The 15,394-nt window shown below is 43.2% G+C and overlaps 1 protein-coding gene across 1 annotated transcript in view; it reads left to right on the top strand.

Moving 5' to 3' along the window:
- The first annotated feature begins 211 nt into the window (after positions 1 to 211).
- Positions 212 to 15,394, top strand: part of Slc1a2 (solute carrier family 1 (glial high affinity glutamate transporter), member 2) — a 126,074-nt gene continuing 110,891 nt past the window's right edge. The window contains exon 1 of the mRNA XM_013019615.1: positions 212 to 288. Within this exon, the coding sequence (XP_012875069.1) occupies positions 272 to 288 (17 nt within the window). The 5' untranslated portion in view covers positions 212 to 271. The remainder of the gene's footprint in view (positions 289 to 15,394) is intronic.

Here is a 15,394-nt window from a genome sequence, read left to right as displayed (position 1 = left end):
CGCGGAGGGGAGCGCGGGGACACGCGCCGCGGGGCCGAGGGCTGGCACACGGATTAGCGCCCGCTGGAGCCTCCCGCGCCCGCTGAGGCGCTAAAGGGCTTACCCGGGAAGGTTGGGGAGGGGGAGAGAGGGTGGTGGTGGAAGGGCGGAGAGAGGCTCCCCCTTAAATACCGCTCCCCCGCCACACTCGAGCTCACCCCGGCTCCCGCTGCCTCCCTCGCTCGCCGCGGCCGGACCGAGCCCCAGAGAGGAAGGGGGGCGTTCCCAGACCATGGCCTCGGCGGAAGGGTGAGAGGGGGCTTAGCTCCGCGCCCCCAGCCCCTACCCGGGGTGGGGGAGAGGTGGGGAAAGCGGGGGGGGGAGGGAGTCGCTCGCGGGTTGGTGACCCCTCCCCTCCATCCAGGATGGGGGAGGGAGGGGGAAGGGGGGAGCCCTGAGAGGTGGGCGCGGGGGCTGGGGTGCTGGTGGCGGAGCGGAGGTTTGAGCCGGGGCGGGATGGAGGGGAAGGGAGTCGGGTTTGCTTTGGGGAGCTTGCCTGCTTCACCCCAGTCCCCAGAAACAGCGTTTTGTTGTTGTTTTTTGTTTGTTTTAGCCTCGTCAAAAGCCCTGGGCGGGGGGCGGGCGGAGGGGAAGAGGACGTGAACTAGTGTGGAGAGAAAATCCTCTTGAGGGTTACTTTGGAGAATTATAAAGAACAAGGGGATTGATTGGCCTCGGCGGTGGTAGGCGCAGACCCCGGTCCGGGGCAGCGGCGGGCTGGAAGGTGGGGATCTCTGGGGATGAATTAGCCGCCGGGGACCGGGGCTGGGGCGGGGCGAGGAGGGGGGCGCAGCCTTGAACGTCAAGAGTTGGGGTCTGCTTGCAGGGAGCGGGGACCCCTCTCATTGCTTCCACCCCCCCATGATGGAATCTCCCTGGCTAGCTCTGATAAAGAGTGCAAGAGATTTGGGTGCTTCCCGGCGAGAGGCGGGAAAGCCTAGTAGTTTTTTTTTGGGGGGGGGACAAGCTCCTTGGGGGAAGAGCGTTTGATTTCTCTTGTTCTTCTAATGGCCCTTTTGCTTCCTGGGTCTGCAGTTGGTATGGGGAGAAATGTCCCAGTGAGAAATAGGATAACTGTTTATTTTTATTTTTCCAAGAGAGAGACGGACCTGCAAGGGGCCAAAAAAAAAAAAAAAGTCCCTTGAACACTACCACTTCAGATAAGGGGCTCTGGACCTGTGTCTCCCAGGAAACCCTTCAGGCTTACCAGAACCTGAGTAGGGATAAAAAGACTGACTGGGGAACTCAGTGTATGGGTTCATTCCCAAATACCCTCTAGCCTCCTGCGAGAGATCACTTGGACTCATGTCATGTGAAAAGCAAGTGTCCCCAGTTCCTCTTGGCTCAAGTGGAGAGTCTTGGTGTTGGCACTTTCCAGAGCTCCTGCAATTTTTTTTTCCAACTTCATGGGCTTGTTTTTTTGGAGGGGAATGAGTCTCTAAGCAGGAGGGAAGAACTGATGTCCCCAAACCTGATCTCTAGACTCCAGTCTCCAACAAAGAGAAATTGAAGCTGTCTGTCTGTGTCCAGGAGAAAGAACCCATCCTTGTTCTGTCCTCTGGTGTCCTTCCAAAGGAGTCTGGCATCTTACCATAACATGGAATTTCTTCCTTCTTTTCTGTCCTAACAGTTCAGCCGTTGTGGGCCTTTTTGGTGCCTATGACTAAAGACACCTGTCTGTGTACAGGAAAGTGACATCTTGTGCTAAAACAGACCTCTAGAATTAAATATTAAGAGCCCATATGGCTCCACATCAGTGCCTGCCCATGTCTAATTTACAAGGCTTTCATACTAGAAGAGATATAAAGGCATTTTTGGCTGCCTTTAGGGTCGTTCTAGACTCACCTCTGTTATAAAGGCTGGATTGGAAGACATCCTATAGAAGATGGATGATGGTAGTCTCCAAAGTCCTGCATCTCCATTTAAATGGCCTCACAGAGAAGGGGGAGGTTAAGACAACAACCAAACCACCAAACCAAGTGTGTTTATTAGACCTTTGTCCTAAATGAGAGTAGCCAAATGATTTGATATTAAATATAGAGCAGAAGTGTTTTTTCAGTATTTAAAAGAATCTCAATGAATACCATCTTTGTGCATTGTGCATGGTCAAGAAGAGACTGGCCTGAGGAAGAGATTAAATAACTCATTTCAAAACAGGAAAGATTGCAAAACAAGAATAGAAAGATCTGTTATCAATTACTTTAAAAAAGCAACTGATCAGTGGGTGTCATTCGCAAAGTCCTTCTTTTCTCCCAGGGGATTTTTTTTTTTTTTTTACCGAGTCCTTTGGTAGTAAAGAGACATAGGGAGTCAAAGTCTGAGACTGGCTTTTCTGTTGTTGTTGTTGTTTAAAGAAGTTCAGGGCAGGACTTGGATTACTAAATTGTTCATGTGAGATGGTGAGACTCTTTTGCCCCTTTGGTTATTTTGGTTAATGTACCTTGAAAAGGAAGAATCCCCAGGCAGATCTCAGTTATTAGCCTTTGCCCTTGAACAATATTAAAGCTGTTGCTTTGAAATAGCCATTGCTGGGGGAGCAGCAGAAATAGCAATATATAATTACATGCTTTCAATACGCATCAAAAGCATGCATGTATAGTTCAGCTCTGATCTAGAATGTTTGGGAGAATGGGATGATATGGGAAATGGACTGTGCTAGCTAACATGTTGATTAGGAAGTTCTGGAGAATTATTAGAAGCAAAAGTGACATCTTACATGTGTTTACCACACTACTTTGAAAAGTCACTATGTATGTCGTCACATTTGACTCTTTCAATAACTATGCAATTAGAAATCCAATGAAAAGGGACTTAAAAAGCTGTATGAAATATGATACCATTTTCCCAGGCAGATTCTAAGACTTGGCAGAGGTCTAGCATTATTGTCTGGAAATGCAAGTGATAGTTGAAAAGTGTGCTAGACATGGCCCACGCAGATCACCGGCATCCTCTCAAATCTTTGGTATACTTACTGTGCCAGTTGTATTTTAGAACTTAAAAAAAATCTTTTACACTTCCTCTTTCATAACACTGGTTATTTGAGATTTCTGATTGTTTGGAGTTACCAATATCTGACTTCTGTAGGCAGCAGTCACTTTGGTGATTCCCAGGCTCTGAGAAGTAGTTTCCCACAAAGCAAGATCTAATTTGATTATCAAACTTAAAAAAATTTTTTTTTCTGAGTCCCTTGCCATAGCTAGAGTTACTGAGATGGCTTTTAGACCCCAGGCCCAAATTGTAAAGGGAATACAAGTAGTTGGTAACTAACAAGCATAGTGTCTATTATTTACTAGGTTACAGTGGAATGGCCAGAGATGGCGAAATCACCATACATCCCACAGACTCAAGAAAACCAGTTTACTGATCAGCAACCTGGAACCAAAGGGTCAGAACAGAAGCCAATCATGGATTTCAGTTTGACTTAGATACAGTAAATGAAAAAAGTGTTGACAAAGAAAAGAAAAACCTAGCAAGGGAGACCCTCTGAATTTCTTATTTCAAGCCAACCAAAGCACAACATACCAATTTCCTTCTCCCTCCTCCCCAGGGGAACAGGGGTGAAGCCAGCTGGAGATGGAGCCTGGGGGTGAGCAGAGGGCATGGGGTTTGGAGGGAGAAAGGTTTGCATATTGCGTGTCTAGGGCTCTGCTAGAAATTCCCTTCTTATTTCAAGAATATAGAAATTGTCCTCCTTGGGTAACATGTATATTATTAGAGGTAGGAGAAAGCTACTTCATTGTTTACTCTGATAGTCACTTGTGAGCAATTGAAAGCTGATTTCTCGAGGAATCATTTCTAAACCCAAAGGAGACTTGTGAAATGGAAACAGTGGGTTATTAAAATCAGAATGACAGGTCTGCATAGCAGCCCCGAATGCTCCCTTCTTTCCTCCTTTTCTGCAACACAATTAGGTGTTCTCTCTTTTAGCTTTCAGGGACATTTCAGACAAGACAGAGTCCTTAAGAGATGATCATTTGGCTGTAAAATCAAGTGCTGTGTAGCAGCTGAGTGTGAGGTTTCTGGGTTAGTGTGCCATAGATCCTACAGTTCCAGAAGGGCAAGCCTTTTCTTTTTATCTGTTTTCTTTCCTTCACACTTTGAAGCTTAATACAGATTGATTTCAGTGAAAATTCCCTCCCTCCTTTCCTGCCTACAATGCCCAGATGACTGTTCTCCTCCCCACCCTCCTTCCTGGGGAAGGCAAACTAAATTGTTTTCTGTATTGAATTGTTTTCCCCATTAGACTGCCTCACCTCTTGGAATCAATCGAATCTTCTCTTCATTTCAATTGCTGGCTATAATTATGCTAACCTAATAAAACACGGATAACTTAAAAATCCCCTAGCAATGATAGGCAGAGGCATGGCTCTCAAGGTGATCAGTTTTGTTTGCAGTTTCTGAACTTGGTCTCACAGTCTGAAAAAGAACTAACAAAGCCAGGCATTGCCTGCCTGGCTTCTCGTCTTCACTTCCAGACTCTTGACAACTTAGGGAGCAGGTAGGATGCTTCAGAGATAGGATTTTTTTTAATCCATATGATGACAAATTTCTTGTTTTACCAGGATTGTGAGCTAGCTCTCACCCCCTCCTACCCACCCCTCACGCCACAGTATTCCAAGTGCCAAGTTCCTGGAATGAATTAATTAAGTGTTTAAAAATATCTCACGACTCCATCTCCACGTGCCCCATCATTGATTGGAGGCAGATGGGAGGCTTATTTGTTAGAATAGAAAAGGACTGGCATCTTGTTATAAGCCTGGTTGTTTGGCTTCAAATAATAGCAGAAAAGACAATGGGCCAGCCAGTATTAACAGAGACTGAGGATAGATTCTTCAACTTCGAAAGAGAATGGCTCTTTTGCTTTGTGCTTTGTATTGTTTCTTAGTAGTGTTAAGGTTTGCTTATTTCTCTTATTTACTTACTTCATATCTCACTCAGATAACAGGAAGGACCTCTGCTGAATTGTCCAATGTGGCTTTAGGTAGTCTTGCCTGCTGCTTTGGATTATAGACCCAGTGAGCGAAGGCTGACCTTTGAAAATAGGATGAACAGAATAAACTCCATTTTGGCAGCTGGACTTGATCTGTGTCAGTCCCTATCCCTTCTAGGATAGATGGTGGCAAAAGTTAAAGACGTTGAATGAAGTCCTTGGGGACAAAGATGGAGCCATTGTGCTCACGCTCCTGTGTCTATTAAAGGCTTCATTTAAATTGCAGAGAGTACGTTCTTCTGCTACATTCGGTCAGGAGGGCCATCTGTCACTTGCTGTTCCTAATCCAGCCTAGGACTGTCCGACATGTGTTTCCCACATCCACGGTTCCCGGCCACTCTGCTCTCAGGAAAACAGAGCTGGTGACAGAGCTGTAAGCAGTGCATGTCCCACCACTGAGCTTTGCAATTTGAACAACATTGGACATGATGTCCTGGGGCTACAGGTGTTCTGAGTTTTGGCTCCTAGAGGAATGTTGAAATGTTCAAATGATTTCCCTACCTTAATGTTTCACTTTAAAAAAGTCCAAATTCCAACTTCTCATAAAAATCAGGACATGTAGCTAGGCACCGGGCGGCTCACACCAGTAGCCCTAGTTACTCAGGAGGCTGAGATCCGAAGGTCATGGTTCAAAGCCAGTCCAGGCAAGAAAGTCTGTGAGACTCTTATCTCCACTTAACCATCAAAAGAGCCAGAAGTAGAGCTGTGGCTCAAGGTGTAGAGCACTAGCCTTGAGCAAAAAAAAAAGCTCAGGACAGTGTCCAGGTACCACACACACACATACACACACACACACACACACACACACACACACACACACACACACACACACACACACACACACACACACACACACACACACACACACACACACACACACACACACACACACACACACACACACACACACACACCCCACACACAAAATCAGGAAATCAGCTGGGTTCCTATGGCTCATGTCTGTAATCCTAGCTCCTCTGGATGCTGAGATCTGAGGATCATGGTTCAAAGCCAGTCCAGGGAAGACAAATCTGTGAGACTCTTATCCCCAATCAACCAGCAAAAACAAGACAAAACAAAACAAACCCCCAAAACAGAAGTGGAGGTGTGGCTCAAGTGGTAAAGTGTCACCCTTGAACAAGAAAGCCAGGGAAGAGCCCTGTGTTCAAGCCCTAGTACCAGCGAAATCAGGGGATTTGATTACAAAGAACACTATTCATTGCACTATTCATTGGTACTATTCATTGCATTGTTCCAGCCTATTATATATTTTTTATTATTGTGAAAATATCATACAGAGGGGTTACAATTACATGGGCAAGATAGTGAGTACATTTCTTACCAAGCCTTGTTGCCTCCTCCTTTGTTTCCCCATACCATCCCTTCCCCTCTCCACCCTTCCACCCCCACAACCTCCCTACCACCACCTCCTCCTACTCCCCCCAGTATTAAAAAAAAAGATTTTACATGCATTAACTGATTAAATCTCTACAATATGATGCAGCAGGGGATGATCATTGGTCCAGTTTTGCAGATATAGGAACTGAGACATACAATCATTACATAAATTCTTGAAGAATTCACAGCCAAGAGGGTGTAAAATTAGGCCTGAAATTCTGGGCTCCTGCCTGTGGCAGACATTTCGCTAACCAGTCATCATACCTTTAAGTCTCATGTCTTTCTCCAGAGTCAAAGCACCTGTCTTCTGTGTTGAGCACAGACTCTTGATGTTATTTCAGTCACTTTCCTCATGTTAAGTATTCATCTCCCCTTCCTACCCCATACCAGCACAGCAGTAAGCCTGTGAGTTTTCATCCTATCCTCCCAGGGTCTACTGTTGCTTAGTTGTTTTGGATTAGAAGACTTCTTTAAAACCCATGTTGATGCGTGTGTGTGTGTGTGTGTGTGTGTGTGTGTGTGTGTGTGAGAGAGAGAGAGAGAGAGAGAGAGTGTGTCTTGAACTCAAACCATTGCAAGCTTGCTTGGCTTTTGTTTGCTCAAAGCTGGTGCTCTACTTCTTGCTCCACACCTCCACTCTGGCTTTTTGCTGATTAATTGGAGATGAGTCTCAGATTTGTCTGCCTGGGCTGGCTTTGAATAGGTGTGAGCCACCAGCACTTGACATCAACTTTTTCCACTTAACCTCTTAACCACTTCTTACTATTTTCATTAACTTTTCCCCAGGTTTCTCTTGACACAATCCTTCAGTACTTACTGATGGTAAAGAAGCTAACAGCATTGTCTCCTTGGGATGCAATGTTTTGAAATAGCCCAGGCTACAAATACATGGGCTGATCTTGGAGACGTTGTCTTGGATATGTGCTTTTAGTGGTGAATGTGGCTAAGGTATTTAGCCGCTCCTGGAGCTTATTCTTTCTTTGTAGTCTTCAAATGTTTTATGATTTAACTTACCCACTTTCAAAAGGCAGTGATTGTCCCTCTAGGAGTAGGACCGATGCTTATTTTGCATCAGGTGTGACTTAGGGATTCTTTTAGAATTGTGGTAGGAAACCTTCAGATTTCTGTGTATTTTTGAAGAATAAAACAATTTTTTGAATAATCAACTGGGGGGCAGTAAAGGTCAGCACACTGTCCAGACTTGATGATCTGACTTCCTTTGGAAGCCCTTCAGTCCTTAGGAAATCCCAAGTCTCATAGGATTCCATCCTCTGGTTAAAAAGAGTTTCTCCACCAATTGTAGAAATTGGTAACAATGAGGTAATCACCATGTATCGACAACAATCATTTCTATTTGTCTATCTATTCTGTCTGTGGCCATATACATATTTGAACTTATTGTAGTTTTATTAGACTATGCATCTCTGACTTTATTCTGTCCTGGGATAAATTCCTAATGTGATGGTCATTTTGCTGAACAAACTAGAATTTAGAGAAATTTTGATTTTATGTTATTACTGGGTACCTTGCCTTTTGTCATCTCATTGTACCATATTTCATATTGCTCTAACTTTGCAATTAGTCCCTATCTCTGCAAACTGTCACAAACTCTCCTTTTCTTTAAAAGAATTTTCCTTCTGTTTTATTTTTTCTTCTAGTCATTTTGATCTGAGAAAGCAATGAAACCAAGTGCCTATGAAGAGTCTGACAAATTTAAGAGGCAATGCATAGGAAGAAAAGAAATTAGTTTATCTTTGAATGGATATGTAACATTTAAAAGAAAATAAAACCAGAGCAATAAGTTTAGGTAACAGAATGGTTGTCTCACCCAGTTTATAGACATCGAACCAGATAATTTGGAATTGAACAAGTAGTGGTACATGAGAGGAGAGAAGAGGAAAGAGACGGAAGATGAAGGAAGGGAAGCTTCTTTTTCTATTAGGTACCAGGGAAAACCAACAGTTACTGACAGAATTTTTTTATTTTTGTTTTTATCTCAGTCTTTCCTGAGATCTGATAGTCCGCTTTACTGAGAAAGTGGATGAAAGCCAGCATGAACAAAGCACAATTGGGTAAAGTTGCTTAGGGCTGAAATGGATTGGTACCAACTGACAACACTCATGCTAGACCCTGTAGGGACTGATGCTACCCAGGGGAGGAGTTCAGCTGTTATTGTCTATGTTTACATGCAACATATTGTGTAGAGAGCGTGTCAAGAATGAATATTGGACCAATTTCTAAGAATGGATTAGAGAGTAATGGAATTATAGACTGAATCATTCCCCAAGTGCTTTTCTCCAGATTTTAAAGTCATCAATCAACAGATATTTGTAAAATCATCATGGAATCATAACACTGGAAGCACTATTGATTTTTAGATCATGAGTAATTGCTAACATTTCAATAACAAAAAAGCAATCACTTGTTTGTCCGTTTGAAAGCATTCAGCTCTGTATTCTTTTCATAGACCTTGATGCACTGAGTTTGGGACATCCTTGCTGGTGAAGCCCCCAAAATAGACTTTGAGGTGGAGATTCACGTGCCTGAAGTGGATATTTTCAGCATAAATTCCTGGGAAGGAGAGAAGGAAGGAAGGTGGGCAGGGAGAGAGACAGAGAGAGACAGAGAGAGACAGAGACAGAGAGACAGAGACAGAGAGACAGAGACAGAGAGACAGAGACACACACAGAGAGAAAGAGAAAGAGAGAGAGAGGGAGAGAGAGAGAGAGAACCAGAGAGAGAGAGAGAGAACGAGTCACAGCAAAGGCCACAGATCACCCATGGGAAGATCTGGAGTGAGTATGGAAGTTTCCCATGGTTCCCAGTTTCTGTGTGGTTTCTGCACTACATCCTGCACAACATGTAGTTGTGTCAGGGCAGGGGGCACAGCTCTGAGAGTGCACAGGGCAAAATTTAGAAGAGAGATACAGTCAAGAGCTGTCATTTATCCTAGCAGCTAAGCCAATAAAATCTTCGGCCAGCTTCCTACAGCATCTACCAGACTCACCAATTCAAGAGAGACAGCAGTATAACGGCTGCAGTTGCTTTCAACCCAACTATCCAGGCTATCGTGTTATAACCAAGCTATCATGTGTGGGCCAACATTTCAGTTAGAAGAATCAGGTCTAGAAATCTGTTGTACCACCCAGGAGCATTAGTTAATAGCAATGTACACTTGAAATTTAGAAGAGTAAGTATGTCTGAAGGGTTCACAGTACAAGACACTAAGTGTGTAAAGTAATCGATATGTTGGTTAGCTCAATTTAGCTATTCCATGGTATATACATATGTCAGAACATCATTGTTGGAGATCATAAATATGGGTAACTATTTGTCAATTATAAGCAAGTAAACAAATACATAAAGCTATAGCTTAAAAGGAGGGTGTAATAGGGAGCAAATGGAAGAGAAAGTGGATCCCTGTAGATATGAATAGCTTTGGTTGTGACTCATCAGCTGTGTGGTCATGCCTTACCTTCTTATTAAATATCTATACAATCACAGATAGATATGGTGCCTGTTTCTTCACAGCTACTGGAAGCAGATGATGAAAATCTTTTTCTGTGATGTTGTCCTTTTGAGGGTGATTGATCCAGTAGAAGATAGTTATTTGACATTTCAACTCCAGTTACAGTCACTGATTTCTGTCTGGAGTGTTGAGCTTAATGAGAAGGGCCAGGGAGAATAATAGTTGCATGAGAGTAGCTGTTGCCCAAACTTCTAGCCCTGACAGAGGCTGTGTGTCTCTATTTCTACTACTGGTAATTTCCTGTGGAAAAAAAGTGAGAAATGAACTGGATGGATGACCCCTTTGTGGAATATACACTGTATTTTTCTATTGACTTGAGAAGTCAGTCTTCACTTCTGGTCCAAAGTTCTTAACACTTTTTTTTTTATTATCTTTAAGTATTGTCCAAAAGAGATGCCATTCAACAAAGTAGTTTATGAATAAATACAGTGTGTCTTGGTCACTGTCACCTCTTTCCACATTCTCAGCCACTCCTTTCAACCCACTCTTTCTATACACTGACATTTCTTGGCTCCATTTCACTAATACATATTTGGATATTTTCATAAGTGGCAGAGTAGTTTTTTACATTACTCAGGCCACGAGATGATTCCTTGGCTGGTATTTATTTTCTCATATCAATTGATTCTGCTTTCTGAGACCAGGATTCTGGGTTATATTAGTGCAACTGAATTCAATTCAGAGAGTTCAATTGCAATAAAAGGTAGAACAATCTAATCAAAGCCTTATTAAAAATTGCTTTTCAGCTGGGCACTGGTGGCTCAGACCTATAATCCTAGCTCCTCAGGAGGTTGAGATCTGAGAATTGAGGTTTGAAGATAGAATAGGCAGGAAAGTCTGTGAGACTCTTACCTCCAATTAACCACCAAAAAGCCAATGTTGAGCTGTGGTGCAAATGATTGGATGCTAGCCTGGAAAGGAAAAATAAAGCTCAGGGACAGGACCTAGACTCTGAGTTCAAACTAGGACACACACACACACACACACACACACACACACACTGCTTTTCTTTTTCCTCATCTGTTTTAAATTAATAAAAACTTGTTGTATACTATGGCAGATTCCTATGGTGGATACTTCCAGTATATATATACCGGTATAAGAATATCACTGATTATATCCAATCTATACTTAGAAAATACATTTTGGGCTGGGATGTAGATCAGTGGCAAAGCGCTTGCCTAGCAAGCGCAACGTCCTGGGTTCGATCCCCAGTACCAAAAAAGAAAAGACAAAAAAAAACAGTTAAAAAAAAAAGAAAATACATTTTGTACATGATATACAGCTACAAACCAACTAAAGAGATCCAAAGAATTTGCTATCCATTGTCAAAAATAGTTTTTTTTAATCAAAAATTCAGCCTTTTGTTTTCCAGGCCACCATAACGCAAAGATATGGCACCATTAACAACATAGAGGATGGCATAAAGAAGTAAATAGCGTCTCCCACCCCAATTCTGGTCTTCTGAATTTCTTCTGGAATTCTGCTTATCTTCTTTCTGTTCTTTAAAATATTTTTCTATGTACATATAAACATCCTAATTATGATATGCAAACTGAATTTTCTATGTAAACTATTGTAAAAGTTGTTTTTCACTTAACACTACAGGCATATTTGAGGCATATAAGCATGTGATATATACATACATATGCATATATCTTTAATATAAACTACATAACACCTAAAACATATACTGTAGTATTTGATGATGGTGTACTCTATGGCTATACAATAAATGGCATGGCCAGCCCTCAAGTGATGGACATATAAATGACCTCTGAGTCTATATTAATAACAAAGAGTGGAATATGAATTGAACATGGTATGAGGCAAGGGCACCGAGACCCTGGATAGGAGATATTAAAATGGCCTAAATGGGCTGAGAAGGTGGCTCAGTAGTAGAGCGCTAGCCTTGAGCTGAAGAGCTGAGGGACAGCACCCAGGCCCAGAGTTCAGGCCCCACGACCGGACCCCCCCCAAAAAAAATGGCCTAAATGAGGGTCTAGAGATAATTCAGCATTACCAGATTACAGAGTTACTGGAAGGACTGAGTGACCAAGTGTAGGAATGAATTGGAGGCAGAACATAAAGCCACCACCTCTTGGGTTTCTTAGCAAATTAGGGGTGCAGTGAGTGCAGAAAAGAAACTCAGAAGAGAAATGACATGCTTGAAGAAGAAGACAGTGGATTTGGTTCAGCAGTCTGGGTTAAAGGTTTTTGTTTTTGTTTTGTCGGTTGTGGGGCCTGAATTCAGGACTTAGGCATAGCCTCTGAGCTTTTTACTCAAAGCTCTACCACTTTTAGCCACGGTTTCACTTTCAGTTTTTAGGTGGTTAATTGGAGATAAGAATCTCATGGACTTTCCTGCCCAGGCTGGCTTCGAACCATGATCCTCAGATCTCAGCCTCCTGAGTAGCTAGGATTACAGGCATGGGCCACCAGTGCCTAGTTAGGTTAAAGTTTTTGTGCAAATGGTATATCTGGTAGCAATGCTCATTCTAGAGGAGGGATCTTCATGGGGTAACATTTATAATAACAGAAACGAATGAGCTCAGCCAGACAGATCATGAAGCCAGAAGAAAGAACTGACCTAAGGAAAGAATCATCTATAAAGATAGGCAAAGGGAGGTGATTCAGGCTGTGCAGGGTGCTGAGAAGTAAAGAAGGGCGTCAGAACACTGCAGGTATCTTGGGGTGCCTGATAGAACCATGTACTCTAGAGACATTCAACAATGGGCATGCTGCCAAGTGGGTATTGGCTCAGTCAAGTTCAGGCCACCACTGGCCTTTGTCAGAGCAGCCGGTGAAATGACAAGTTCATTCTCTATGTTGAAGTAGGCCAGGAGTAAATGAATGTAATCTTTTAAGTATGGTTGTCTCAGGGAGGGTGGGAACAGGAAGTTAGATATAGGTCAGGACAGGATTACATTTGGCTCCTTAGTTTTAGGATGTGGGGTTCATCAGCTTGCTCATTTTCTAAGAGAACAGTTTCATCAGTGAGGTGGTGAGGACTTGAATACTCTGGGGAAGATGTTGAAGAGGGAAAGAATAGGAAACTGAGGTCATTTGTTGTTTGCTTCTGGATGTCCCTGCAGGGGGAAAGGGAGGACAACTTATAGCAGAAAGGGAGGTGAAGTTCATCTGCCTGGATCGCCAGATCCACACAGACAATCCTGTGCCAACTCCAACCTCCAACATATGGGATTCCTGCATCTTCTTTGTATTTCTCTTTTGCTGGGTTTAAGCCTGTTGAGGACTAGTTCATCATTGTATCCTCCTAGATCCTAACCTGGTACATTCAGTGAGGATCCATTGACTAAATACTTCTTCACCTCAGCCCAGGGATGCACGGCTAGATTCCCAGGTGACACTCAAGCTGGGTCTCTTCTAGGGAGCCTGTCCTTTTCTTTTCTTTTTTTTTGTCTGTCGTGGGGCTTGAACTCTGGGCCTGGGCACTGTCCCTCAGCTCTTCAGCTCAAGGCGAGCGCTATACCACTTGAGCTACAGCACCACTTCCCGTTTTTCTGGTGGTTTATTGGAGATAGGAGTCTCACGGTCTTTCCTGCCCGGGCTGGCTTTGAACCGCGATCCTCAGATCTCAGCCTCCTGAGTAGCTAGGCTTACAAGCGTGAGCCACCAGCGCCCGGCTGCCTGTCCTTTTCTTACACTTTGTTCAGATCTCTTTCAGCACTTCATTGAATCAGACGACTAAGTGTTTTCTTGCCTGTCTGCTCACTATCTTGGTATCTCTCTGAGAAACAGAACTGCACTCTTTGTGTCTCAATTTATTACTGTTATCACAATGAATGTTAGGGAATTGAATTGTCTACTTTGTGAAAGAGACATGAAGGGCGTAGAGAAGACAGAAGTGAGCTCATTTAAGTGTGGCAGCAAGACCAAGGTCGAGGAAACACATTTCTCTTCTTCTTGGGAAGACTATGGTGGCTAGTTGAACACCCCTGGCCACCAACTAATACCCAGCTTTGTGATTGTTAAGGGTTAGTAGGAGCCAGGTGCTGGTAGCTCATGCTTGCACTCCTAGATACTTAGGAGGCTGAGATCTGAAACATCAAGATTCACAGCTAGCACAGGCAGAAAAGTCCATGACACTCTTATCTATAACCAGCAAAAAAGCTAGAAGTAAAAGTGTGGCTCAAGTGGTAGAGTGTCAGCCTTGAGTGAAAAGGCCAAGCAAGAGTATGAGGCCCTGAGTTCACATCCCAGTACCAGCGCACACAAAAAACGAATTAACAGCCAGCCTCTGGTGGCTCACGCCTGTAATCCTAGCTTCTCAGAAGGCTGAGATCTGAAGATCACAGTTCAGAGCCAGCTGGGGCAGAAAAGTCCGTGAGACTCTTATTGCCAATAAACTACCAGAAAACCGCAAGTGGCACTGTGGCTCAAGTGGTAGATTGCTTGCCTTGAGCTGATGAGCTCAGGGACAGCGCCCAGGCCCAGAGTTCAAGCTCCATGACTGGCTAAAAAAAAAAAAAAAAAATAGAATTAACATGTAGATAATAAGAGCAATCACTTAGTAGTGATAAAGCCAAAAATGTATTTGCCATGATTATTCATAGCCCCATTCCCCTCTCTGAGAGATTATACACTCCTACATCTGTGGTTCAGTGTCATTAAGTGTTAATCTCTGAGCCTTCAGAATCATGATTGCCAGTTCCTCTCCCTTGTATTTTGTAAAAGAAAACATGGAATGAATTTGGCAAATTTAGATACCAAGAAGGGATCTCAGTCAGAGATAGTTTTTCTCATTGTTTTGGTGAATAAAATCCAGAGCTTGACAGTTTAACTGCTTACACAACTACTTTAGCAGAAGAAAACTTATCGGCAGCTGATGAGATGATTGCTGAAATGTTGCTTTTAACTAGTCAAGAGACTTTCAATGCATTTGCTATTCCCAGTAGAGTTCCTAGGTTGTAGTTTCCTGCAGATCTAGAGTTAATGTTTTGTCGTTTGAATGTGTGTTTCCTGGTAAACTAAATAGAAATGTTAGATATTTCTATTTTTGTGGAAATGTAGTTCTTTCAGTTTACAGGTGACTGGCCATGTTTTGGGGGAGGAAAAGTGGGGAGATACTTGTCGCCTGTTTGGTTCAAGATAAAACCATGTTCAGGCCGCTCCTCTCTTACAGGAAGGGAAAGGTCTGTGATTGGATGATGGAGAAAGTCTTCAGCTGAAATCTTAAGGGAAATGCTAGATTCCTTCTAGATTCACAGCCAGTACCTCTCAAGCTGCTGGTTTTGAAGTAAAATTACAATCGGATATTTAAGACTGCCTAGCTTCCCTGATACAGAGAGGCCACTGTCAGTGAAAAGGAAGAAGGCGCCCGCTTTTTGTTTGTACTCTTGGTAGGTTTCAAGAAAAATCAACTCTGGTTGGCAAGATACTGCACACACTATTGTCCTTGTTCAGTGATCAGAAAG

Source organism: Dipodomys ordii, unplaced genomic scaffold (genome assembly GCF_000151885.1).
Source record: "Dipodomys ordii isolate 6190 unplaced genomic scaffold, Dord_2.0 Scaffold46, whole genome shotgun sequence".
Classification (NCBI taxonomy): Eukaryota; Metazoa; Chordata; class Mammalia; order Rodentia; family Heteromyidae; genus Dipodomys; species Dipodomys ordii.
This window is presented reverse-complemented; position numbering and strand designations above follow the sequence as displayed.